The 27,055-nt window shown below is 59.0% G+C and overlaps 1 protein-coding gene across 4 annotated transcripts; it reads left to right on the top strand.

The window, feature by feature from the left end:
• The first annotated feature begins 33 nt into the window (after positions 1-33).
• On the top strand, positions 34-21,011 carry GGA1 (golgi associated, gamma adaptin ear containing, ARF binding protein 1). Of its 4 annotated transcripts, XM_061206496.1 has the most exons (18): positions 1,076-1,469; positions 4,029-4,124; positions 5,384-5,468; positions 6,719-6,794; positions 7,862-7,960; positions 8,943-9,066; positions 9,485-9,585; positions 10,272-10,352; positions 11,402-11,542; positions 11,620-11,701; positions 12,807-12,914; positions 13,593-13,745; positions 17,156-17,220; positions 17,702-17,868; positions 18,337-18,530; positions 19,468-19,637; positions 19,875-19,985; positions 20,078-21,011. In XM_061206496.1, the coding sequence occupies exons 1-18, from the start codon at positions 1,427-1,429 to the stop codon at positions 20,186-20,188; spliced, it is 2,007 nt and encodes a 668-aa protein (XP_061062479.1). In that variant the 5' UTR covers positions 1,076-1,426; the 3' UTR covers positions 20,189-21,011. The 4 variants fall into 4 exon arrangements, with proteins under 4 accessions (XP_061062483.1, XP_061062479.1, XP_061062482.1 ...); XM_061206500.1 differs by lacking the exons at positions 1,076-1,469; positions 4,029-4,124 and adding an exon at positions 34-121; XM_061206499.1 differs by lacking the exon at positions 4,029-4,124.
• The last annotated feature ends 6,044 nt before the right edge of the window (positions 21,012-27,055 follow it).

Here is a 27,055-nt window from a genome sequence, read left to right as displayed (position 1 = left end):
ATCGCCAGATTCCCTGTCTCGGTCTCGCTTTAACCCTCCCGGAGACCAAGAGGCTCGAGAGGACACCACGGGCCAGTTCCCCGGCGGGCCGCCAGGGGGCGACAGAATGCAACGGACCCGGGTAAGCCGGTAACCGGGCTCCCCCGGGCCGCGGGTGGGAAAACAGATGAAAAGGGTCTGTAATAGAGGGAGAAACGGCAGGAGAAAAGGCACTGAGGCTAGGAAGTCTATTCATTCTGCCCTGCCTGACTTCAGTCTGGCACCCAGCAGTATCTTCCGCCCACTGTTGCCGCCTGGACCTCTCTAAAACAAAAGCCTGACTTTGTCACCACTACGCGTGAAACTCTTTAAGGACATCTCCAACATAGTTCACAAGAAAAAAAGCTAAACTTGCAGGACTTGCGTGATCTTGCCGCAGCGTATTTCCAGGCCTACATCCTCTGAAGCCGTATTGAAATACTTTCAATTATCTGACCTCATCATACTCTTTCTCTCCTGTGAGCCCTGAAACGTTTGGTTCCCTCTACCCGGAATATCTTCTCACACCAGGTTTACCTGGAGAATTCTGACTGTCTTTCAGCTAAATATCACCTCCCCTGTGAAACCTCCCCTGACAAGAGAGCACCTCCCCCATCCCCACCCCAGTTTGGGGTAGAGGGCCCCTCCTGTGTTGCCATTACCCCGTGGGCTTCCCCTACCACGTTGTGTAATAAATATCTGGACTTGCCTTTCTCTTCCAGCGCCTGTCCCAGAGCAAGGCGAATACAGAGTGCATGAAATGATTGCAGAATGAATGCAGGAAATAGTACAGGGTTCCGGCTCTGCCACTTGTGTGATCTCAGACAAACTACCTGGTTCATGTTGTGAGGAGTAAATAGAGAAATGTATAAAAAGTGCTTAAAACAATACTTGGAACACTGTAAGCACTCAAACTTTGACTTATTTTCACAGCGGCCAACGTACGTCATTGCCCTTTTAAGGGACCCTCCCACTTTTGCATCTAAGCGGAAATACCCGCTCAGGGATACGGAAGTGACCTCAGAGCCCCTCAAAAACATGGCCGCGGAAAGTTCTTCCGGAAGCGATCATAGGCATCGCCGTGACGCAGAACGATTTAGAGCGTCCCGCAGGGTTTCCATGGTGCAGCCCTCAGCCCCGAATCCCTCGGCTTCCTTTCCGGCCAGAGCGCTGTGAGCAAGGCAGGCGGCGAGTCCCTCCCACGATGTTAACGCCGCTTGGGGGAGGGGTTGGGAGAGCAGGTGGCGCTCTAGGCGAGTTCGTTCGCGTCTCTATGGTGCCGAATGCTCTTCGGCTCCGCGCGTCGGGACGGACGTTGCCCCTTTAATCGGCGGAGGGTGGTGCCGAGGAGGTCCCGCGAGAGCGCCGGGGGGCGGGGGGCGGTGCCGAGGCTGGGGGCCCGTGGCCGATGGAGCCTGCGATGGAGCCGGAGACTCTGGAGGCGCGAATCAGTGAGTGTCCGGGAGGGGCGCGGGCCGGACCGGAACCGGAACCGGGGGCACTAGGCGGGCCCCTTCCCGGCGGGGGCGGGGTACGCAGCGCCCCCTCCTCACGCCCTGCCGCGGCCCGGTAGGGGCGGTGTTCCAAGCCCATACCTCCGACCTTGGGGTTAAGGGAGACCCCACCAGCTGCGCGGACCGGCGATGGGAGCGGGCGCCGCCCACCTTTCCGATTCCTGGGCCGCGACCCCCGGGGAGGAGTGAGCTGCGCCCGGCTCTGTGCCCAGAACCCCCGGGATAGAGAGAGCAGCCTCCAGCTGCCTCGGGCCCAGACTTTTCCGCGGAGCGGACACCCAAGTCATTCCCTGGACTCCGGGAGGAAGCAAGCGAGCGGCCCCGAGATCTGCACCTCACACCCGGGAGCGAGGGACTAGGCTCCCCTTGATCCCCGAATCCTCCACTCTCTGGCGCTGCATGGCGTTACTCTCTCCTATCCCTTTCTTGAGCTTGCAACTTAGATTTTCTCGTTCCCCCGCCCAGGAAGGTAGGACCCACTAACCCATCGAATCCCCCGCGCTCTGGTCACATAGTGAGAAACCCCCAAACCCCACAGGCTTGGGAGGGTCCTGTCTCAGACTCCAGAAGTGATTTCAAGTTCTCTATCACTACCCTCAGTCCAGGCCCTGAGATTCTGCACCCCCCACCAAAGACTCCTTTCCTAGCCCTTGCCAAGTTTCCTCCAAAGGACCCTGCATCCCCTCCTGTGTCTCCTCAGACACGATTTCCTACTACTTAGGTTTGAGTACTAGCCCTCACACTGTCTACCTGACCTCCATGTCCCACACTGCAGAAGATCCTCGGCTCTCATAACCCACTACTGGACTCTGCTCCTGAGAGCACGGCTTGCTTCCCCCTGGACTAGGGACAGCTCCCTCCCAAGTCTTTGCTCCCGTTCAGGTCACATCTGTACCAGGGCCTCAGAGAGTCCTCTGGGTCTACTTTCATGTCAGCCCCTTGACTCCAGGCACACCAGGGAGCTGCACAGGATGATTTGGGATTATGACCAGCCCCTTTTAAGCCAGTCTTGTGCAGAGTTGAATCCTGAGGATGGTCCCAGAAGTACACCGTCTCCAAGGATGTTTCAGAGTCCGTCTGGCCAGTGGAGGGGTAGGGCATGGAAAGGAAGCACTCAGCGGCCGTCGAGACTGTTCTGGAATGCCACAAGTGTCCAGGTCTCAGCAATAACTTAGGGGGGATGGGCAGGGCCCTCACTGACAGATCTGACAGGCCGCAAGCCTTGAGCTGTGGGTGCTACAGAACAGTGTCAGGTTTAGCAACAGTGGGGATTTTCTGAGAGGCCAAAGAGTCTGATCTGAAAAACAGACAGGAGTCAGGACACTCAGGTTTGGCAGGAGGCTAGACTCTGGTAGATTGCGGCTGAGGTGGTTTTCTCTTTTTCTTCCCCTTTGTGCCCTAGCAAAATGGTAAGCTCTTACCTTGCAGTGACTGGAGGTGAAGAGTAGCTTTTGGTGGGTAACTGACGACATTGTCACCACTGTAGAGTGACAGGGTGGAGTCATGCCCTGTTGTGAAACAATTCTCTCCTTCCCTGTGTGTTCCACCCTGCTGCCTGCTGGGGAAAGTGCTCCCCCCAGGTAGAGGTAAGAGGGCTGGGAGTTGGGGGCCAGGGCCAGAGAGGTTGGTCAGATCTCCTTGGACCCAGAGGCCCTCGCTTTGAACCAGATGCAGAGAAGATGTCTCATGATGCCACTACTTCTTCCTCACTGGCTTCTGACTTAGGAGCGGGCTCTAGAACCAGTTTCTCTGTCCTCACTCAGACTCACGTGTCTCTGACACTCTAAGGGACTTCCTGTTTTAGGGTTCCCTGGCTGGATGTCATTGAGTAAGCAATATCCAGCCCTATTCTAGTTTTCTAAGCAGCCTCTGGCCGTACTAGGGGGCTGGGAGGCTGGGAGGCAGAGTAGATGGGGGGCACCTCTGTTTCTGGTGTTCCTGGGTGGTCAGCAGGGGCTTCATTTCTCCCAGGGGTTGGCGGGCTCTGCAGGGCTCCTGGAACAGAGATTTGTATGCACAGAGGAAATGTTTCTTTCAGATCTCTGCTCAGCTGTACCTCTGAGAGCCCTCCCAGAAAGCAGCACCCCACACACACTTCTTTATATCTTCTACCTGCTCTGGTTTTCTTTCTTTCTTTCTGTTTTTTTTTAATGCTTTATTTTTCTTTATAGCACTCTGCAACAGTGTACAGTATCCTGTGTTTGTTTGTTTATCTGAGTAGTCAGTGTTTCTTTTGCTGGGCAGTGAGCTCCGAGAGGGCAGGGATTTTGTCTTGTTCACTGCTGTGGTCCCACACTCAGAATATTTATTGAATAAATATGAATTGAATGATTGGCTGCCAGGCACTGGGATCCTAGGGCTCCAGGCCTCCCACCAGAGCACAGGGCCCCAAATAGGCAGGGCCACAGGCCGAGTCCCCAGCCTCCTCCTGACCACAGATCCTTCTGTGTCCCACCTCCTGGGCTGTGCCCTCCACACCCCCGGCTCCATCCTCAGGTTTGGGCAGAACTGACCAGCACAGGGTGACGCTTGGAGATAGGCTGTCGGGAAGTGATGAAGATCCAGCTCTGGCTGCCCCACGCCTTACCCTGGGTAGAGTATGCTGTCATCCCAAATCACTTCTTATTTTGCTCCAACTTTACAAATGGGGAAATGGAGGTTCGGGGAAGTTAAGTGACCTACTTAATCGTTGGGGTTTTTTTTTAATTTTATTGAAATATAGTTGATTTACAATGTGTTAATTGCTGCTATACAGCAAAGTGACTCACTTTTACACATATATACATTCTTGTTTTATACTCTTTTCCATTATGGTTTATCCCAGGATATTGAATATAATTCCCTGTGCTATACAGTAGGACCTTGTTGTTTATTTTTAGCTGTTGTCTCACCAACGTTGGGGGTCGGGGGGTACTGTCTGGCCTTGTTTACCACCCCTTCCTGTTGGCCCTTTCCTGGCCACTACCTACTCCTGGATTCGGATTCCCCCAGAACCTCCCCCTGCCTGCCTGCAGCTGAGCCCGCATCCATTCACTCATTTACTGGGTGTGCATTTACGGGCGTGTGCATAAGTGGCTGGGATGCGGTGCAATAGCAGACTTGGGCCCACGATGAAGGTCGGGTCTGGGGGACACAGCAGAGAGCTGCCTCGGCAGTGCTGCCCCGGGCAGGTGGCGCTGTTAGGGAAGGAGGAAGCGATACCTGAGCCGCACTCCTTCCCAAGGCCCCCCATGCCCTGAGCTGTTATCCACAGCTCTTCTCACCCGCAACCCTTGAGCTGTTCCGAGGCACGTCATCCCCAGCCTGGTTAAGTCCCTCCAATGCTTCTTGTGTTGCCTCTTCCAGGCAGCCTCCCCTGAGTCCTCTCCTCCTGTTACCGGTTTCCACGGCTCCTTTGCCTCCCTCTGTCACATTCTATTGAGAACCTAGCTGACCTTGGCCCACTTCCCAGCTGCAAAGCTCCTTGAGGTTGGAACTACTGCTTTTTTCCCTTATCTCTGAATCTCCTCTGAGAGTAAATTCCGTGAGAATTATGGGGACACTTCAGGAGCAGAATCAGAGGAGGTGCAGACAGGCGTACAGCAGCAAGGGTTCGGGCAATGGCGAGAGGGGAACGACCCCTGAGCACAATCTCTAGACGTGGGGCCCTTCGGGGAGAAGCTGCGAGGAGAAGCCCGCAGACGGCGGCTCATCTGTGCATTGACTTGACGGACGTCAGTGCTGGGGTCTCGGGGCCGTCGGAGCAGGGAGTCCAGGGGAGGCCTTTTTGCACGCTCAGCCATAAGCCAGGGCAGGGAGTGGGAGAGGCAGGGATCCCTTCACCGGGCCACTGGCCCTCTCTTCTCCTCCAGACAGAGCCACAAACCCCCTGAACAAGGAGCTGCACTGGGCCAGCATCAACAGCTTCTGCGAGCAGCTCAACGAGGACTTTGAGGGGTAGGTGGCTTCCCCGTCTTTCACTCACATACTCAGCACCTGCCGTGCACACTCCAGACCCTGGCCTTGGGCAGAGACGAGGATGAGTTGAGACCGAGTGTCCATTCTTAAGTGCTCCCAAATTAACGATGGCAGCGCGCACTTTGTACTCAGTGCCACCGTGTGCCACCCTCTGAGGTGGGCCTTGCTGGACCCATCTTACACGTGAAGAAACCGAGGCTCAGGGGGCTCAGCAGTTGCCCCAAGATCTCGTAGAGAGAAGGAGGTAGTCCCGGGCTTGATGAAGCACCCATGCTTTGCTGGGGAGGGCCTCCCAGAGAACTACGTGCTCCCCAGCTGGGAGGGGCCAGCAGGCCCTTTGCTCAAGGAAGAACCAGAACCGTCTGCATTAGGATCACCTGGTGTGTTTGTCAAAAATGTCCATTTGTGGGCTGCACCCAGACTTGGAGTAGACTGGCCGGCAGGGAGCTTGGGGGGGGGGACGTTGTTAGCAGGCTCTCCAGGTGGCACTGAAGTCTGGGGAGCACAGCTCAGTGTGCTTCGCTTCCGCCACACCCCATGAGCATAGACGCTCCACTCGGGATGCCGTGCAGACAGCGTGACGTGTGTGCTCCCCAGTCCAGCTGCTCAGGTGGGAGTCCCATCCTTTCTGTTAGCTGAGTCTCCTGGACGAGTAACTAGATGCCTCTGAGCCCCCATTTCTGAGACTATAGAGTGGAGGTGATAGTGCTGCCTACCTCGGGGGGCTCTTATGGAGGTTAGGCAGGAAAATGGACGTGAGGTGCCTCGCACATCGTAAGTGCTCCGTATGTGTTAGCTGTTAGTGTCACTGGTGACAGGTCTTTCATGATCTGGTAGATGACGTCACCATTGCCACCGTGACTTCTCCCAGCAGAATATTCTGTGCACATTGTCATGTTCTGCTCCCAGGCTGGGCCCTTGAAGGCTGTGGGCCTCTCTCCGTACTTGTCCCTACGGCAAGCCAAGGACACGGCAGGTCATAGTTCTCAGTAAAGCTGGCCAACGGGCTGAGCTCACGCCTTTCAAAGGTCCCCGGCCTGCGCTCCCTACCTGGTCCTGCCCTCTTGTGCCACAGTCTCCAGCCCCAATCTGGAGAGGGAGCTGGGCCTTTGCATGTGTCCTGGAGAAGCCGCTGCCAGCTGCAGTTCCAGCGGGGAAGTGTGGCCGCCCTCCCTGGGGTGCCCGGGGCTCTGTGGCTAGTCTGGCTCTTTGCTGTTCCTCTCACCCAGGCCTCCACTTGCCACCCGGCTGTTGGCCCACAAGATCCAATCCCCGCAGGAGTGGGAGGCGATCCAGGCCCTGACGGTGAGGAGAAGGGGAAGCACGGTGCCATCTGTCCCCTGACCATGTGGGTGGCACCAGGGGGGGGCCAAGACTGGGGTTTTTGGGGTCCCAACAGGTTCTTCTTTAGAGCCCAAGGGAATTGTGCCCAGATGGCCTAGAATGGGGGTGTGGCCCAGCCCCTGAGGGTCCCATGGCAACCAATGAACCAGTGGGCTGGCCTCCCACCCCAGACCCTGCACAGTTAGGTTTCTTGTGGGGAGGAAGCCCTAGGTCATTCGGCCCAGGGATTCCCAGCTCCAGCTGTGCCTCCGACCTTCAGGAGGCTGAATCAGGGCCTCACCCCAGGCCCGCCGACCAGAACCCCTATCGTATATGCCTCCAGGAATCTTCGTGTTTATAGAGCTCCGTGTTTATAGATGCATTGCGAGGCCGGGCCGGGCCAGCCCATCGATGGCCTCCAGGCACAGGACAGCACAGGGGTGCAAGGGGTGACAGCTGGGCTCAGGCCAGAGGTTTCAAAGCTGAGCCAGTAGCAGAAGAGCAGGGAGTGCACTGTTGTGGCCCCCAAGCATGGGTCAGATAGCAACAAACCATACAGCAAAGCTGATTTTAGACGGTGGTAGATAAACAGTTTTCCTTTTAATAGTTATGTATTTGTTTTGACATGTTAGAGTTTGGGTGGGTTTTTTTTCCCTGAAATATATATTAGTCCTCTGATTTCACATACATCTAGCTTAGTATAAGGCTGAGTTTGATGGTGCCTATTTACGTTTCAAAAAATCAGCAAAGGAAAATAGTAAGAAAGTAATTTACAAGTGGTCCTCAGATGTGGCCAAGCCATGGAGGGACTAAGTCGGTGCTGCGAGTTGGGCATCGCCAGGCTCTCGGGGTGGCCCAACCCTCTCCCCCAGAGGGTGGTGATCAGTCTCAGGGGGTCTCTGAACTTCAGAATCCTCTTTTTCTCAAGAGTCATTTTCCCCCTTCTCACTGCCGGTCCCTGGGCTTCTGGGCCCTGGCTGAGGCGTGGGAGGGAGGGTACCTCCTCTGATCCTCCCTGGGGGTCCCCGCACCTCACACCACCCCCCCAGGTGCTGGAAACATGCATGAAGAGCTGCGGCAAGAGGTTCCACGACGAGGTGGGCAAGTTCCGCTTCCTCAACGAGCTCATCAAGGTCGTGTCTCCCAAGGTGGGTGCTCCCAGCACGCGCTCAGACCTGCGCTGTCAGATGGCGGTTGAGGAGGGGTGACTGGCCTCATCCTGACCCGACACAAACACAGACCCTTTCTCAGGGTTCCCTTCACGGCTGAGTCCGGGACGGCTGGGTTTCCAGGAAGAATGCTTCCAGGCTGCCTGGTGGCCGGCCAGCTCTGGAGCTGCTTGGCACTTAGGGAGGAATGATTGCAGTGAACACAGAACACTTCCCCAGCGCGGGCTGCTCGGGCTCTTGAGATCTCTCCCTGCAGACCTGGCCACAGCACCCCACCTAGGTGTCTAGTGGAGGGTCTCCCTGTCTCCACCTCACAAGAGTGGCCTCCTTGAGGCCTTGGATGCGGAGGCCCCAAACCTGAGTGATAGAGCCTCTGATGGGCCTGAGGAGTCCTCCCCTAGGGCAGGAACATGTTTGATGCCCCTTGGGTGAGAGCCCACCCCTTCGCCCATCCTTGCTCAGACCCATCCCTTGACCAGAGCAGCTGAATGACCCAGCAGCTCTTCTCAGGAGATGACCGGAGTGAGAGCCGGTTCCCCCTGCCGGGTTTGCTGCTGGGAGACTGATTGGAGCCCAGGGCCAGGCGGTTCCACACCTGCTCCTTCCCTGGTCAGCCCGGAGCCTGGTGGCTCCTCCTTCCTGAGGTCACAGTTAAGGTTTCCACGAGCTGGCCGAGAGCAGGCGCCGGGCTCTGGGCCTTACCTGTGTCAGCTCTGCATCCCCAGCACGGTGCTACTGCTGTCATCCCCACTTAACAGGCGGGGGACTGGGACACCCAGGGCTGGCACAACTGGTGAGCAGCAGGGCTAGGAGGTGAGCTCAGGCTGGTCAGGTGGGAGGGTCGTGTAAGCTGAGGTTTCTGAAGGAGTCCTGGGGAGGCAGCCAGGTTTAGGCTGGGGTTGGGACTACAGTGAGTGGGGCTGGGCAATGTCAAAGCCTCCTCTCCCTTCCGTCCCTGAAGTACCTGGGCTCTCGGACATCGGAGAAGGTGAAGAACAAGATCTTGGAGCTTCTCTACAGCTGGACGGTCGGCCTCCCTGAGGAGGTGAAGATCGCAGAGGCCTACCAGATGCTGAAGAAGCAGGGTGAGGCACCAGAGGTGGGGTGTGGCCACCTCCTCCCCTCCTCCCTGGGGCTCTGGCAGCTTCAGGGCCTCTGGCAGCAAGGTCCTAGGTCTGCCCTTTAACTTCTCAAGAACATAGAGCCAGTGGGGCCTCTTTATGGTTCTGCCTGAGGCCAGCTTGGATGGAGAAAAGATGGGGTTGAGTCAGAGACTGGTCCCCATGGTATGGCCTCAAAATACAGGTTTCTAACTGCCCCCGACCCCGCACACACACTATTTGACATGGTAGTTCAGGAGCAGGCCCTGACCCCCCAAAGTCCAGCGCCAGCATGCTGGAGAAAGCCTGCCCTCCACCTTCCATCCTACCCTTGCCTGCCCCCATCCCCCTCTCCCCTCCGCCCCAGCCCCTGAGACGGTCTCCCCACCACCATCCGCTGCAGGGATTGTGAAGGCCGACCCCAAGCTTCCAGATGATGCCACCTTTCCCCTTCCTCCGCCACGGCCCAAGAATGTGATCTTTGAAGACGAGGAGAAATCCAAGGTGAGGCTTCAGGGAGGGCCAGATGAGGACTCCAGGCCCAATGGGGGTCAGCGGGTTCCAGCCCCTGGCAGCCCTGTCCCTGGAGCAGAGGCTACTCTGAGCACGGCTGCTGTGGTGGGTGACGGGTGCCGGGTGTTGAGCCTTTACACATGCTGAGTGCTGCCCGCGCCGTGCCTTTCACTTAGTAAACGCAGGCCTGCGGCTGGTGGCCCTGGGGTTGGTTTGAGGGCGTTTCATAGGTTGATCAGGAAGGAGCTTGCCTGTCTTTATGTCTGTGACCTTCTCAACAATAACTTTACTAGCTTGTTGTTAAAGAAGCATGTGGTCATGGGCAAGAACTTAAACAGCACGGGAGGTAGGATAAAAAGTAAAAGCTCCTCTTCTACCCAGTCTAGTCCCAGGGGGTAAACGTTGTTGAGTTTCCTGTATATCCTTCCAGAAGAATTCTCTAGCAATAGTAATGTTTCGCACCATTTGTGGAAAGCTTATTTCTGCCGGGCGCTGCGGAGATCACTTACGTGCAGTGTGTCACTTATCCCACGGCCACCCCGTAAGGTGTCAATAGATCCTTGCCATCCCATGGAGAGCTTAGTAACTTATTCACATCCCACTACCAGGAAAAGGAGCCAGCACGGGACCCCAGGCCCAAGGACTGCTGTCACAGCCATGTCCCTCTGTCTCCACAGATGCTGGCCCGCCTGCTGAAGAGCTCCCACCCCGAGGACCTCCGAGCAGCCAACAAACTCATCAAGGAGATGGTGCAGGAGGTGATGGCCAAGCCCAGAGTGCAAGGAGGTGGCGGGATGGGATGTTGAGCTGGGCCACTGAGGGAGGTCGTGTGTACGTGTGCGCAGTGGCCCAACTAAAGGGCTGTGACAGCAGAAAAAGAGCTGACCGAGTCAGGGGGACCCTGCGGGCAGAGCCAGGATCAGCGTGTGGAAGAAAGAATTTCCCAGCAGCCGAGCTGACCTGCATTGGCTTCTGTGAGGCTGAATACCTCTTCTGTAAAAGTTAGAGGGAAATTAGGCCTTACTATGTTCAAGATATAGTATATTTTACATACATATACATATAGAGAGAATAATATACATGTATTCTATAAGTATGTATATCTGTGTTGTGGGTGCATGCTGAAATCTTTTTTATTGATGAGGGTATGTCATCAAAAAAGTGCAGTCCAGAGACCCAGAGGGCAGACACTGTGGGCTGTCTTAGGGCAGACTGTGTGCTCTGACAGCCCAGAGAAAGGGCAGCCCCTCTCAAGGAGGGCAATTGTATCAGACGGCACAGCACAAGCCCACCTTTCATTCCACAAGGGAGGAGCATGCATGGTGAGCAGAGTGGGAGAGGGATAGCAGGGTCACTGCTGCAGTGGCCTTTCAAGGGGGTCACGGCACTAGTTTCTCAGTTGTACTTGGTGACCACTAAGGTCCCCTTTCACTCTCAAGTAGGGGAACCTCCTTTCAAGGGACAAACACAGAGAGGGGGAGGGTTATGTAGAACCACAGGTGTAAATCTAGCTCCCGGCCCTCCAGAATCACCTGGTGAGTGTGTTGGAAACCCAGATTCCTGGGCCACCCCTAGAGATTCTGATGGGCTCGTGCAGAGGCCTGGGTCCAGGGGGCGTTGGCAAGAGGAGAGGAAGTGAACACAGGGTTGGTCAAGGGCTTCTTGGACCAGAGTGCCCTGTCCTGGGCCCAAGGGGCTGTTAGCAGGGGCTGATCTCACACCCAGCAGAGGGTGGAGTGGGACAGTGCCTGGCTCAGGTCCAGGCCTGACTCGGGCGCTCCGGGGCCGTTTGCCGATGCCTCCCCAGGACCAGAAGCGAATGGAGAAGATCTCGAAGCGGGTGAGCGCCATCGAGGAGGTGAACAACAACGTGAAGCTGCTGACGGAGATGGTGATGAACCACAGCCAGGGCGGCGCGGCTGCCCAAAGCAGTGAGGACCTCATGAAGGTGCGCCCGCCCCCACCCACCCCCCACGCACTGCAGGGCCCCCGCCGGCCCTGACCTGCCCGCCCTGCTGCCCCCAGGAACTGTACCAGCGCTGTGAGCGCTTGCGGCCCACGCTCTTCCGACTGGCCAGCGACACGGAGGACAATGACGAGGCCTTAGGTGAGCTGCAGTTGGAAGGAGCTGCCACCAGGGGGCCCCCTTCTCCAGCAGTGACCTTGGGTTTCTCCACTTTGAGGAAGAAGGAAGCGGAGATCAGGGGCTGATGTGCTTTAGAGACCCTTTGGGTCAAGCCCCTTCGCAGACACCTTTTTTACTGCCCGTAAGCCGCACAGGAGGGAGAATTGTCCCTATTTCACAACTGGGGCTCAGGGAGGGAAGTGACCTGTCCAGAGAGCAGAACGGTGGCAGAGCCAGGGTGGACCGGAGGCTGGCTCTCTCCCTCCAGACACTGCCTCCCCAGTAAGGGTGAGCTCGAAACCTAGAGCAAATCCCTCAGGCCTGAGCGCTTCCAGAGCTGGGCCCCGTGGCTCCTGCTAGGGCCACACGTCAGGGTCTCGTCCTTGTTTTGTGCCCCCACATCAGCCAGGGCCTCTCGGGCAGCAGTCTAGGTACCATCTCAGCCTCCATTCATCAGGAGTTCCCTGAGCGCCTCCCATGTGCCAGGCACCTGGTCCCCACCCAAGAGGCTTGCTGCTCAGATCCCTCTAAGCCTTGGCCCCCAGGAGGTAACATCGATGAGGGCCTAGTTTGTGCCAGGCACTGTTCTGGGCCCTGGGGGGTATGGCAGTGATCAAAATCAACAGAGCCAAATCCTCATGGAGCTTGTAGCCTGATGAGAGGAGACAGACAGTAAAGCAAGGGTGTGAGCGGGGCAGTTTGTCAGGCGGTGGTAAGGGGCGTGGAGAAAAACAGAGGCGGGACTGGTGGTGCGGGCTCGGGGTTAGAGAGGGCCTCCCTGAGGTGAATTGGATGAAGACCTGAAGCAGGAAGGGGTGAAGCCATGCAGAGATCCAGGGGTCTCCAGACAGCAGAGCCAGCGTGGAGGCCTGGAGGCCGGGGCACGCCTGTGTGTTCGGGGGCTGGCACGGGGCAGCGTGGAGGAGACTGGGCGAGGGCAGGTCGCAGAGGGCCTGAGTCTGAGGAGTCGAGGTGGGCTGCCCCCAGGCCCCTCCCACGAGGCTTGAGATGGCCGTGGGGTGCTCATCTCCCCTCCGGAGGCCCCCACATTCTTTCAGCCTGGCCTCTCCCCTCCTGCCTGTTCCAGCTGAGATCCTGCAAGCCAACGACAACCTCACCCAGGTCATCAACCTGTACAAGCAGCTGGTGCGGTGCGAGGAGGTCAACGGCGATGCCACAGCCGCCTGCATCCCTGGTGAGGAGGTGGCAGGAGAGCTGGGAGGGCCCCCGAGTCGGAGGGGCATCGGGTCCTGGTAGGGTGCTGGTCACAGAGCTTGGTGGCCCCTTAAGATGGGGGAGGCCCTCGCTGGGAGAGCTGGGGGTGGAGTCTGTGCCAAGCCTGCAGCTGCGGGGGAGGCGGGGGAGGAGGTCTGGATGCGGGTCGGAGGGGAGGGAGCTGAGGGTTTGGCAAGGACAGGCAGGAGAAGGAAGGCCTTTCTTTCATTTGACCAGTCTGGCACCTGTTGTGTGGGGCTAGGTCACACCCCCGAGGCTTAGTTTAATTATCAGAAGTGGGCACGGAGGGTTTGATACATCAGCATTACAGGCTTAGCTCCACTCAGGGTAAAGTGACAGCCCTAGGGGACCCGGGGAGAGGTTAGAATTGGCCCTGTTTGGGAGAGGTGGGGGTGGGGTACTACACAGAAACATCGGAGTCTAAGAGGGGCCTTAAAGGATGGGAGGCGATGGGCCAAGAGGGAAGAAGGAAGTACATTCTGTGAGGAAGGGACACCATGTGCCAAAGAAGAGGCCTGGCAAGCAGATTCGGGGCAGAGGGAATGTGGCCAAGGACGGGAAGCTCGCTGCTCCCAGACCCCAGGGACTCTGAGTGTCCTCCGCCCAAGGCTGGCCTGACTCTCCTTTCCCACCCCAGGGAGCACCTCGGCCTTGTTGGACCTCTCAGGTCTGGATCTCCCTCCGGTGGCCACCACTGACCCAGCCACGCCCACCTGCCCTGGTGACCAGGCCAGCCTGGAGCAGCCCAGCACCTCAGTTTCCCTACTTGACGATGAGCTCATGTCTCTGGGTGAGGAAGGGGCGGGGCCCAGAGCAGGGCAGGCTCTGCTGCAGGTGGGGGGTGATGCCCCCAGCACACGAGGCAGCTTTCAGAGCGCAGTCACGTCAGCGTGTTCCTCCTCCTGTGAGTCCTCCGGAGGATGGGGCATAGGCACCAGGCCCATTTCACAGCTGAGGAAGCTGAGGCTCAGGGAAATGAGGGAGCTTGTGCCAGGTCCTGCAGTCAAAGGGTGAGGCTGGTGGGACTTCCCTGGTGGCGCAGTGGTTAAGAATCCGCCTGCCAATGCAGGGGACACGGGTTCGAGCCCTGGTACAGGAAGATCCCACATGCCACGGAGCAACTAAGCCCCTGCGCCACAACTACTGAGCCTGTGCTCTAGAGCCCGTGAGCCACCACTACTGAGCCCGCGTGCCGCAACTACTGAAGTCCGCACGCCTAGAGCCCATGCTCCGCAACAAGAGAAGCCACCGCAATGAGAAGCCCGCGCACCGCAACGAAGAGTAGGCCCCGCTCACCGCAACTAGAGAAAACCCGCGCACGGCAACGAAGACCCAATGCAGCCAAAAATAAATAATAAGTTTATTAAAAAAAAAAAAAAAGAATCCACCTGCCAATGCAGGGGACACAGGTTCGAGCCCTGGTCTGGGAAGATCCCACATGCCGCAGAGCAACTAAGCCCGTGCACCACAACTATTGAAGCCCACACACCTAGAGCCCGTGCTCCACAACAAGAGAAGCCACCACAATGAGAAGCCCACGCACTGCAACAAAGAGTAGCCCCTGCTCGTCGCAACTAGAGAAAGCCCACGCGCAGTAACAGAGACCCAACGCAGCCAAAAAATAAAAAATAAAAAAAAAACAGTAAGGTTGGCATCACCTCTGATAAGCCAGCCACACCTAGGCTCTGGCGGCCTGAGGGAAAACAAAGGGATTTCCCTGTAGCAGGTTAGAGCCTAGAATTGGGAGCTCCCCAGGCAAGTCAGCATTTCCTCGCCACTGAGAGAAAGAGGTGGGGGGAGCTCTGGAAGCTCCAGGGAAGCCCTTGTGGGAGCGCAAGGCACTCTGTGAGCCACGCTGGTCCCAGGCCAGGCCCACGGTCACTCTGGCGGGGTCGGGGCTCCAGAGCCCAGTGGGGAGCAGGCTCCTCCCTGGGGAAGAAGCAGAGGGCACCCCGCCAGCCAAGCAGTTTTACAGTTTCCAGCTTTCAGGCGCAGCAGCGCCCGCCGAGAGCGTAGCAGCGGGAGGGCCTCAGAGCCTCCTCACAATGGCCCTGAAGTTGCGAAGGAATAGAGGTGATCCGGCTCTGTCAAGGAGACCTTGCCCTGTCACAGGAGTCTCAGAGGATATGTTGGGAAACTAACTTGGAAGCCAAGTCAGACTGTGTTCTCCTGAGTTAGTTCTGAGGTGAAAACTACACCTGACGGACTCCGAGAAGCGATGGTGTGCCGGGGTCCCGGCGGGGGCTCCCCTGACCGCGGCCACCGAGCGCTGCTGTGTCTTAGCCCACCCTCCACTCAGCCCAGAAGACGGTGCTGTCGACGTCCCTGGTCCACGGATGCTAGAGCAAGGCTTAGAAAGGCTGAGTGATTTGCCCGACGGGGCACCAGGCTTTGCACGAGGCCCTCAGATTCTGAAGCCTCACTCGTAGCTGCTTTGACTCGGCTCGTCAGCCGGAAACGGGAAGTGAGGACCTGGAGTGAGGAGCAGGAGACAAGGGGGACAGCGGACCGGGTCAAGCTCCCCTGTGTGGGCCCGTCAGCCAGCACCCCCAAGGAGGCCCTGACCACAGGGTGTCCGGGGGCTTGCCGAGGAGTCCCACCCACCTGCCCCCTCTTCATTCAGAGCCCGGGGTGACTCAGGGAGAGAGGACCCTGGCCCCTCTTGAGAGGTAAAGATGGGCCAGTGACCAGAAAGCGCACACAGGCTCGTCTTCCCCAGCAGGGCCTGCGCCAGCTCCCGACCCGGGCAGTGGGCGCGTGTGGCCCAGCCCCCAGCGAGGCACTGTGTGCTTCTCACTTCCTGTCCCCCGGTCGCTTCAGCAGAGCCCTGAGCCTCCAGCTTCCTCTGGTTGCTACTCAAAGCAAAGAAAATGTGGGAACCAGAACCAGAAGTGGCAGGGCAGCAGCCGCCCAGCTCCCCGCCTCGGGGGAGTGGAGGAAGCCTCGGGACCACAAAGGGGGCTCATCCTAAACGGTTCTGGGGCAGGAAGGGGGAGGGGGAAGGGTGGGGTGAGCAAAACGCACTTCCCGTCGGCCAGAGAGGGCGTCCCAGCACCGGGCAGGCACCGCATTCAGTAGTGACAACAGTCCTCTGATGCAAATGCTACTGTTGTCTCCGTCTTACAGAGGAGGCACAGGAAGGTTGCCACCAGCCCAAGGTCACACAGCTGGGTGGCAGAGCTGTGTTTGAGCTCCAGTAATTAGGCCTTGCTCTGTCCACATCCACCTTGTAAGGCTGTGTGAGGATTGAGACCCATGTCTGCAGTGCCTGACCCGGGGCTGTTAGCAGCCTCCACTATGTTGTCCTTGGTCTCAGAGAGGCATGTCCAGAGGTGGAGACCCAGCAGTTACAGCCTCCCGTGCCTCACCCTTGCCTGTCAGGCTAGACCTCACTTATTCAGGCTTTGCTACAAACAGGATAACTTGGGTTTTCTTTAAAAACCAGGGTGAACTTGGCTGGGGGTGTGCTTCAGGGCGGGCAGAGGTCAGACTGGCTGGTGATCTAATGCCCTCTACCGACCAGCAGGCGATGAGCGGGCCCCTTCCAGAAGGGCCACTGCCCTCCTTTGCACCAGTCAGCCAGCCTTGGCCTGTGCCAGGGCAGACAGGGCCTTTAGAGTCTGCCCAGGCCATCCGCGTGGTGTGCTCAGGGGCCCTGCGGCCCAGCCGGCACTTTGCCTACGGTTGCGCAGATTCTGGGCCGGGCCTGGGCCCAGGTCCCTGTTCACTGCACTGCAGTGCCCTTGTGACGCTCAAAGGGTGTCCCTCCAGTCAGTTTGGATGGGCACAGGATGCTGACCCCAGCCTGCCTGGATCTGTGAGTTTACGAACCTCACGTGGTATCTCCCATGCCCTCTTTCCCTCCCCCCCACCCCACCCCCACTGGCTCCCAGCTGCCCGCTAATGAACGAAGGTGAAAGTCCTGACCTCAGTAGTTGAGTTGTCTTCTGAGTGGCAAGAGAGGAAGTGTGTTTGGGCCCAGGGAATGGGCTCTCGGCGTCTTTGGTTTCTACTTCTGCTCTGCGGCTGGTTCCCTCTAGGGGGGAAGGGGGTGTGTGCCCTTCGAGCTGAGCCTCTCGGAGGAGGGGGTGCAGGGGGAGGGTAGAAATCAGGGAACCCTGACTCAGCACATAGCCGCCCCGGCTCTCTTGCCTTTGCTTACGAATCCAGCTGCTTTACCTCGGTCTTGCTTCCCTGCAGGCCTAAGCGACCCCACACCCCCTTCAGGCCCAGGCTTGGATGGTGCTGGGTGGAACAGCTTCCAGGTAGGAGGGGCCCATCCCAGGGTTAGAGCAGCTGGGACAGGCAGCCTGAGGGGCAGTGAAGGGACGGGTGGGCAGGAGGGCCTGGGGAAGGGGTGGCCCGGGGGCGGAGGCACCCATCCCAGGATGGAGGAAGGTGGGCGGGCCTCTCCTCACGGCGCTTTTCCCTGCATGTCTCAGCCTTGGGTTTCCCTTGGGTTGAGATGGGGGTTCCCCGTTCCTTTTCTCTTGAGGGTGACTCCGAGGTCCCTGGAACGGGATGGTTTCTCGAGTAGAATCCCAGACCAGGCCTGGCCCACCGATGGCCCTGGGGTGAGAGGGGCGCAGGCCGGTGGGAATGTTGTCCACACCCCTGCTGCTGCTTCCCCAGATGTCTCCTGCCGGGAGGGGCAGGGGCCTCAGGGCAGTGCCAGGTGACCTGCCAGGTGACCTGACGCCTTCTCAGCACAGCCTCACCCACCCACATCCTTTGTATGCCCGACAGTCGTCTGATGGCACTGAGCCCCCCCACCCCACTCCGGCCCCCAGCGTGGACAGTCGGCCCCCGGCGCAGACGTCCCTGCCCACGAGCAGTGGTCTGGATGACTTGGACCTCCTGGGGAAGACCCTCCTGCAGCAGTCGCTGCCCCCGGAGTCCCAGCAAGTGCGGTGGTGAGGGCACGCCCTGCCCGGACCCTGCCCCTGCCCCAGGCCCATCAGGGAGAGGCCCGGTGCTGGTCTGTCCCCGTGAGCAGCACTGCCAGAGCACCACCGTGTGCCAGGTGCCGTCCTGGGCTCGAGGGACGCAGCAGTGGCCGCAGCAGGTGCAGGGCGCATCCAGCAGGGCGCGGAGCGTATGAGAGAGAGGGGACCGCGCCCCACTCACGCGCCCTCCCCTAGGCTGGCCTGCCGGCGCCTGACAAAGACGGAAGGCCCAGAGGGCTGCCAGGGACGAGGGCATTGACCCCGAGTGGGTGGGGTGAGCAAGAGCTGCCCATTCCAAGGTGAGGAGACCAAGGTCAGAGAGACAGGGGGCGTCTGAGCCAGCCGTCAGGGACAGCCAGGAAGCCCAGCCTTTCCTGTGCCCCTCGTCTCTTGGCCACCGAAGCTTCACCTCTCAATGCACCGCCCTCCAATAAGGGAGAAGCAGCAGCCAGCGCCCCGGCTCACACTCCGGGACCTGCAGAATAAAAGCAGCTGCAGCTTGTCCAGCTCCGGCGCCACCAGCCTCCTCCACACCGTGTCCCCCGAGCCCCCTGGGCCCCTGCAGCAGCCCACACCGACGGAGCTCTCGCTGGCCAACATCACTGTGCCTCTGGAGTCCATCAAACCCAGTGAGTAGGGCGGGGGCACAGCGGGTACCAGCTGGGCTGGGTCAGCTCGCGGCCCCACCCGCCTTGCCTGCTGTCAGGAGCTGGATCTGGGGCAGCAGGTGGGAAGGCAGGGCTCCCCTCCCAGCCCTGCCCGACTCAGCGGGGGGCTCTGGGCAAGACCCTTCCTCTTCCCAGGACTCAGTTTTCTCACTGGTCCCAGAGGGTCACAAAACTACGTTCTAAACTCCAGGGTGACCCAGGCAAGAGGACTTCTCATGGATGGCCTCTGCGCCCCTCCCCGGGAAGGCAGGGCCAGGACAGGGGAGGTTTGGGGGGCTCCCCAAGATCATAAAACCGAACCAGGATAAAGATTGAGGTACAAGCCTAGGCTTCTCCTGCCCAGGAGCAAAAGGGCCGCTCACGGCACCAGGCTGTGAGCAGACTGATGAAGACAGGCTAGTCTTCTCGGTGCTGTCCGTCTTGTGAGCTCACTGTGACGAGCGTGTCACACCCCTGGTGTCCCCAGGAGCTAGGTAGTGGTGCCACCGTCTTAGCAGTATGGAGGACCCTGAGCTCAGAGAAGCAGAGTGGCGGTACCAGGGTCACACAGTGAGAGCATGAGTGAAGCTCAGGCACAGCCCTGCACTCGAGCACTCCGGGAGCAGCCGCCCGGCACTTCGGGAGCCCGGTTGGGACTCAGTTCCAGGGTGGGCATCCTGCCTTCACCATCACACTAGAAGTCCACCTGCCTGTCTGGGCCCCGGACTGTACCCCTGACTGCACTGCTGCCCAGGGTCAAGGCAACAGCCTGGGTCTGGGTCTGTTCATTCATCCCCAGCAGAGCAGCAAGTGCATGGGGTCAGCCGGGTGTGGGGAGCTGGTCGGATGTGCTTGGGCTCAGGCTTGGCACCCCACCCCACCCCCCCTGCCATCGCCCTCTCCCCTTCTCCTCCACCAGGCAGCATCTTGCCAGTGACCGTGTATGACCAACATGGCTTCCGGGTCCTCTTCCACTTCGCCCGAGACCCACTGCCCGGGCGCTCCGATGTGCTGGTGGTGGTGGTTTCCATGCTGAGCACCGCCCCACAGCCCATCCGCAACATTGTTTTCCAGTCAGCTGTCCCCAAGGTGACATAGGCAGACCCCCCTCCTCAAGGCAGGGTGACTTGGGGCTGGATGGGGAGCCAGCTCTCCAGGGCGGGGGTAGGGTCTCTGTCTCCGTCTCTCTGTCTCTCTCTTCTTGGGGAGTTTGTGGGTAGAAGGGCCCCCAGAGGAGGAGCTGGCAGGAGGCTGGGCCTTGTTCCCCAGGGACCGGGGATGAGAAGCCAGGGCTAGCTGTGCCCCATCCTGCCCTCCTGTCCACAGGTCATGAAGGTGAAGCTGCAGCCGCCCTCAGGCACAGAGCTGCCAGCATTTAACCCCATCGTCCACCCCTCAGCCATCACCCAGGTCCTGCTCCTTGCCAACCCCCAGAAGGTGAGGGGCCCGGCTGTGACAGGGCACCGCTGTGGGGTGGGGCAGCCTCTTTTCCCCGTCCGACCCTTCTGCCTTCACCATATCTGCCTCAGGAGAAGGTTCGTCTCCGCTACAAGCTGCTCTTCACCATGGGCGACCAGACCTACAACGAGATGGGGGACGTGGACCAGTTCCCCCCACCGGAGACCTGGGGGAGCCTCTAGAACAGAGAGGGGCTGGGGAGAGGAGGGGCAACGGGACTGGCCACCACTGAGCCTGGGTTCCCACGGCCATATTCCCCTGGGTCTGGTGCTTCTCCCCTCCCCCCTGTGGCCCCCTCCTTCCTTGCCCTCTCCCCTGCTGAGCCAAACCCAGCAGGAGGCTAGGCCTCGGTTTGCACTGGTGGGGACCTTCATCACAGGTGGGAGGCTGGAGCAGGGAAGTGCTGCACACGGGCCCCGGAAGGACTTGGGATCGTGGGGGAGAAGCACGGCTGTCGGGCAAGGGCCAGGACCTCAGGCCCAGCCCCGACCCCAGCCTGGGGAGGGGTCATCCCTGCCTGTCTCTTATGCCTTATGGGAAGGCCCAGCCATAACTTGGGGCCGTGCTGGAGCCGGGACCAGCTCAGGCCTCCTCCATAGGAACCGGGTGACTGGGGGGGGGGGGGGTGACGCCTACACCCCCAGCTCTTTGCACTCTCGGGTGTGTGGTTTGACTCTCTTAGCTTTTCTGTCTGCGTGGCCCTGTGGTCACCGTCTCAGGGGGCCCAGTGAGGGGAGCCCCACCTCTCCCCCACTCCTCCTGGGGGTCTCACTCCACTCTCCTGGCCCCTTTGCTGTCAGGCCTCCGGGGGGACTGGGGGAGAGACAGGTGGCCCCAGCTGGGGGCTCCCAGGTCCCTGGCCAAGGGAGGTCCTGCACTGGAGTTCTCAGTGTGTCTCTTTCATTCATTGGGCTTTGTCCATCCGTCTGTCCATGGGCAGAAGTGGGGTCAGTGTGTGAGTGAGAGCAGGAGTATTTATGGAAATAAAACGTCCTTTTTCCTGGACCAGCTGCTCTCGTGGTCCTTCTAAGGTAGAGGGAGTCAGGAGGGGTCCAAGAGTGGGAGGTCCCCGGGGCTGCCCCGCAGACCTCTCTGCCTCTCCTTGGAGATCAGGCCACGGTTCCTCTCCTCACTACTCCCAGTCCCTGTACCGGAAGAGGCCCAGCTCAGGGGCCTGTGGCCACTGCTGAGTCACCAGAGAGGACCCAGGGCTGTGGTGGGCCCAGAGCCGTCCCAGCTGGAAGCGAGCGGCTGCTCGGGCCTGCCAGGAGCCCCAGCTGCTGCAGATGCTGAGGAGGAGGCCCCTGGCCACTCACAACTTCCTCTTGCTGCACTCAGCCCTCAAAACACAGCTGCGGTGCAGCACCACCCGAGGCCCGTGCCTCAGCGTCTCCTTCTCCCCAGAGGCTACTCCCAGGGAGCAGGGTGCCAGCTGCAGCTTGTTTCCGGAGAGGCCCACGGACCCCGCACGGGGGGTTGGGGGGGCCCTGCCACTCCCGGCCGCGGCACAGTCCCCACTGGGTTATCAGTGTTTCTCTGAGAGGCTGGGGTCCAGGCCTGGGGAGTGGCTTAGAGGCTAGCAGCTGAGGGAGCCAACCAGCTCGGAGCAGAGCCAGAAGGAGCTAGTCCAGGGCTTGCTCTGTGGTGGGGAGCCCGCCCTCCGTGCCCTCTGCGCTCTGCCGGGGAGGGTTCCTGCTCACAGACATCTGGGGAGGGCTGCCCGCCCTTTCTCTTCTAGCAGATGGTGGAAGTTCTGCATTTAAGACATCAATTTCCCTTTGTCTAATCTAGTGTTTCCCAGTGTGAACTTGGGCGCTGAACACCTTTACATAGATACTATTGAGAAGTGCTGGAGACCAGCCTAGCCTGTGTGGTCTTTTCAGTTCTGCAAATGAGGCGCCTTCTCTGTGCCAGGCCGACCCTTGGAAGTGCAGGGCAAGAGCTTCTCCACGTGGGCTGTGCTGTCGAGGGCACAGGAGAGGGAGCAAGGCCTCAGAGCCGGCATATCCAGTTCCCCACTGCCCCCACCATCCTGCATCCTGCATCCAGGCCCCCAGACACCCTGACCTCTCAGCCACGTGGCCTCCTTCCTGTTCCCCTCCTTGCCCACCAGGCAGGACTCTGCCTAAACCCTTGTGATGTCTCTGAAAGATAATCTCTTGTTGGAAGCTTCTTCCTTTAAATGAAACAAAACCCTATTCCCTGTAGCGTCCCCCTGGGGTCCCAGAAGCACCCTCAGGAGAACGCGCTCTACAGGTTGCGTGAGCCTGTGACTGCCGGCTGGGAGCCTGGGCCTCTTCCAGTAGGGTCTCTGGCTTGCTGTGAGACTTTGAACAAGGTGCTTCCTTCTCTGGCCTTTAGGTTCCTTGTTTGAAAAGGTGGGAGGGACCCAGTGAGCTGTAAGGCCCCTCAGAGGCCTTCTGAAGAGTCCTTGGGCAAAAGGGTCCCCCAGTTGGCTTGGAGTGACCCAGATGTCACAGGGACAGGGAGATCCCTTCAGTCTTTCTGACCACCTTTCCCTGTTCCTAGGCCACCCATCCAGCTGTCTGCCTGTCTGTCCTGCAAGTGCTTCTTGAGCAACACCTGTGCCAGGCACAGCCCTGTCCTCAGAGCTCACAGCCTGGCACGGGACCCTTGAGCCAGGAGCATGACCACCGAGAGCTGGGAGGGAGATGCACACGGGAGCTGCTGCAGGAGCCCGCATCTGTCTGAGGGGCTAGAGGGGGGGTCTGATCAGAGGAGGGGACCCTTTGCCTTCACCACCTGGAGGAGTCATCCCCCAAATACTGCGTGTCAATCCAGACACAGGTCCAGAGCCCCTGGAGACCTCAGGCTGGAAGGGGGTACACGCAGGAGTGTTCTCTGTCTCTGCAAGGGTCACCCCCACCCCCATCCACGCCAGGAGCAGTGGGACATCCCAGGCCTTGAAGGCACACTTCCACTTCTATTTGTGCGGCTGGAGGCAGCAGCTCTTTTTTTTTTTTTTAAATAACCACGGCACACTGGGCTCGTCTGTTCAGAGCAGCCAAGAGAAACAGAAGCCACCGCTCGCCTGGGGAGCCTGTCTCTGCAGTCCCCTTGATGCCCCTGCCCCCATTCTCCGCGGGCCTCCTGGCAGGGGCACGGGCCCAGCAAGGCAGATAAGAGGGGAGCCGGCCCTAGCCCGGCGCCGCTCTAGGCCGGCAGCACGCAGCCCCTCCCTCCAGTTGCCCCGTGAAAATGGGAAACCGAGGCTCAGAGAGCTTATAAAGTGCCTGAGGGCATATGTTAGGGCCCAGATGTGACCAGCAGTCCTGTGAGGTGACCACCCTGACTGCACATTGCACCCCCCCCACGCCCCCTCCCGGTCAGCTGCCGTCCTCTGGGGCCAGGGTTAAGGGCACACGCTCTCCGGGGCTGTCAGGATTGCGGTGGAGTCCCCGTGCTTCAGCCCCACCCGGGGTTCCCTGGTAAGTCCTTTTGGCTGGAGGAGGAGGCAAGGAAGTTTTCGGAGCTCCAGAAATGACAGCACACGCCTAGCTGCTCTGGGCAGAAGCCTCCCCTTGGAGGGCAGCAGTGATACGGCCACAAACAATTTCTCAAGTGTCTGAAGTGGGATGTTCCTGCTCAGTCCCGCGGCCCCACAGCTGACCCCTGCTACCACCGTCTCAGCGCCGGCCACTGGCCTCCCTGCCCACATCCTGCTGGAGCTTCAGCAGCGGACGTTTCCCAGACCGTCGCGGGTTTTGGCAGACAATCTGCACTGAAGCCTCTGGGCCCCCCGAGGCAGCCGCAGGGATTAAGGCGGGGGGGGGGCGGCGGGCAGGGACCAGCATTTCTAGAGTCTTCAGGCAGTGCCATCTGGTACAGCAGGAGAGCACGTGGATGCTTTGGAGCCTGTCAGATCTGCTTTCTAACTTGGCCTCTACCACTTAGCCGGCTAGGGACCTGGGCCAGGAGCCTGGGTCTGCTCACCTATAAAACCACACGAGGGCTTCCCTCGTGGTGCAGTGGTTAAGAATCCCCCTGCCGATGCAGGGCACACGGGTTCGAGCCCTGGTCCGGGAAGATCCCACATGCCGCGGAGCAAATAAGCCCGTGCGCCACAACTACTGAGCCCACGTGCCACAACTACTTAAGCCGGCGCGCCTAGAGCCCGTGCTCCGCAACAAGAGAAGCCACCGCAATGAGAGGCCCGCGCACCGCCACGAAGAGTAGCCCCCGCTCGCCCCAACTAGAGAAAGCCCGCGTGCAGCAACGAAGACCCAACGCAGCCAATAATTAATTAATTAATTAATTAATTAATAAAACCACATGATACCAACCTCACTGGAGGATGTGCTGAAGTACATGACAATAAGTGCCATTGACCCCAGGCTGCAGGACACATTTAGGGGGCAACTGAGGCAGGAATGGGGGTTAAAGGGTCTTTCCATTACTGACTTTGCAGGCTGAATAATAAACAGGGCCAGGCACTGTCCTAAGTACTTTACAAATTAATTTATTTAACCCTCACAACCTATCAGGTAGATGCTATTATTCTCAAGCTACCGAGGAGGACAAAGGCTCAGAAAGGTGAACTACCTCGCCCCAGGTCACCCAGCTGGTGAGGCTGAGCCCAGCCAGCCAGCTCCATCCACACCAGTAAGCTCTGTCTCTTGGGTTGGAAATAAATGTCCATCGATGCGATGTCTTCACTTGCCATTCAAGTCGGCTGTGTTTATTGAGCTCCTGTGACTATGGCATATTGCTAGGCCCCCGAATTCAGCCTAAGCCAGACAAGGCCCAGGCCCTCCTCAGGAGGAGACCCAGCAAATCATTAGAGAAGGGGTTGGCTGGTGACCGCTGAGGTCCCCTTCCGCATCTGCAGTTCTAAAACTATGATCTCAACATTCACTGATTGAAACCTCTGAGTCCAAAAGTCTCTGATGACAACATCCTTCGAAGGAACAGCCAATGATCCAAACTTCAGGGCTTCCAACCTTTTCACGATTCAACATCTGAGTGTGCTTGAGCTTAAATATACCCTAAAACATACCCCTTACCCAGCTAAAAGGTACAGCAGCCCCACCGAGGCTGGACATGGAGGAGCCAGGTGCCCTTCCTGCAAAGGCTCTTGGGTCTGGCTGGAGGGGAGTCTGGAGCCCAGATGGGCGGCCCAGAGCTCAGGTGGCCTGATTGTACGGCTCAGTTGTTTCCACAGCAGCTGCTGCTACAGCCCACATAGATTGACCCCTCCCCAGGCTGCAGCTGGGGGCTCAGGCCCAGGCAAGACTAGGAGGGACAGGGGTAGAAGCCAGGCCTTGCCCTCAAGGACCTTCAGAACAGCTGGGGAAGTGGACAAGCCCAGGCCAGTGTGGTCTGGGCCAGAGGCACGGCTGGAACAGGATGGGGACACCATGTAGCCTGGAGATTTCCCAGACGGCAGGACAGTGGCACCTGGCGTCAAGTTGCTGCCTTGGGAGTCTTCAGTTTCCTAATTCTGCACACAGTAGGTTGTGCCCATTGTGGAGACAGGGGAAACTGAGTCACCACCAAGTTCTGGGATCTGTCCAGTGAGGAAGGTGGAGAGGCCAGGACTAGAACCCAGACATTGCAAAGCGCAGCCCCACATTTTAAGAAGCCAAGTCGGGACTTCCCTGGTGGCGCAGTGGTTAAGAATCCGCCTGTCAATGCAGGGGACACAGGTTCGATCCCTGGTCCGGGAAGATCCCACATGCTGTGGAGCAACTAAGCCTGCGCGCTGCAACTACTGAGCCCGTGAGCCTAGAGTCCGCGCTCCGCAACGAGAGAAGCCACCGCAATGAGAAGCCCACACACCGCAATGAAGAGTAGCCCCCGCTCACCGCAACTAGAGAAAAGCCCGCGCAGCAACGAAGACCCAACACAGCTCCCCCAAAAAAAAAAAAACAGAAGCCAAGTCTATACTGGACTCTGATGTCTCCCTCCATCGAGGCATTCCTCAAGCCCTGCCCCCCCTAGAATCCCCTCCAGGGGCCTTCCAGCTGGGAGAAGGGGAAGTGGGCAGGGAAACCTAGCCTGGGATCAATCCCCTCATCCTGGCCTAAGCCTTTGATCCAGGAGCCTCCCAACTTCCGGCCAGGATTCCACACTCAGGTTCCCTTTGCAGCCCCTCCCCACCCCACCAGGGTCTGCCTGGCTCTCCCTTTGGAGAGTTGGAGGGGCAGCCAGTGTCCAGCACGTGCCCACTGTGTGCCAGGCCCCATGTTGGGCCCGGGGCACACGGAGATGTCTGAGGTGGAGGTCCTGCCCTCAGAAGTGCCCAGTCTGCCCACCCACACACAGTAGGTGCTCAAGTAACCCTCAAACTGAACTGAAACTCCAACAAGGCAAAGTGCAGTAGGTGTGCTAGGACCCTACCCCAGGCCCCTCCCTCTCCCCCCACCCCCCGGAGCTCCTGATGCCCAAGGGGTGCAGGGGTTCAGAGTAAGAAGAGCCTACTGTTTGCCAAAGGCTCTCATCTTGTATTAACTGGCAGTTATGGAGCATCTACTGTATGTCCCAGTGTGTTTTGGGTGGAGAGCCGAAGAAATAACTACTACAGTACTGAGTTTGGGGAGGTCAGAGAAGTATGCATGTCCTTGCCTTACAAGAAGTTAGGGCAGGGACTGAGGAAGTCTGCCGGGCGAAGGGATTTCACAGACAGAGGAAACTCGCGGCTGGGGCTGGAAGACGGCAGGGTGTCAGGGAACTGCTCTGGGAGGTTTCGCTGTGGCTGGAGGGTGGTGGGGACCCCCGTGAAAGGGGCGATGGGAGCAGAAGTATGGGTGCTGGAGGAGCTGGCAGGAGTGTCTTATCCACTCTTCTGGGTGGGCAGGGTCAGGACAGCTGACCCACAGGCCATTAGAGACAGTGAGTCCAGAGTTCCAGGGAGTTGTCCAAGGGCACGCTGCAGCAGCGTGGCCCCAGGAAGCCAAAGCCTCCAGCCCATCTTCCAGCAGGGGAGCAGGGGTTGACCTTTAGCTCAAGGTGGCCAGGAGGTCCTTCCGGAAGGGAGTCTAGGACAGCATACTTTGGGAGGCCTAGATGGGCCTGTCCTTGGCCTCTGC

The sequence above is a fragment of the Eubalaena glacialis genome, chromosome 11 (assembly GCF_028564815.1).
Source record: "Eubalaena glacialis isolate mEubGla1 chromosome 11, mEubGla1.1.hap2.+ XY, whole genome shotgun sequence".
Taxonomy (NCBI): Eukaryota; Metazoa; Chordata; class Mammalia; order Artiodactyla; family Balaenidae; genus Eubalaena; species Eubalaena glacialis.
This window is presented reverse-complemented; position numbering and strand designations above follow the sequence as displayed.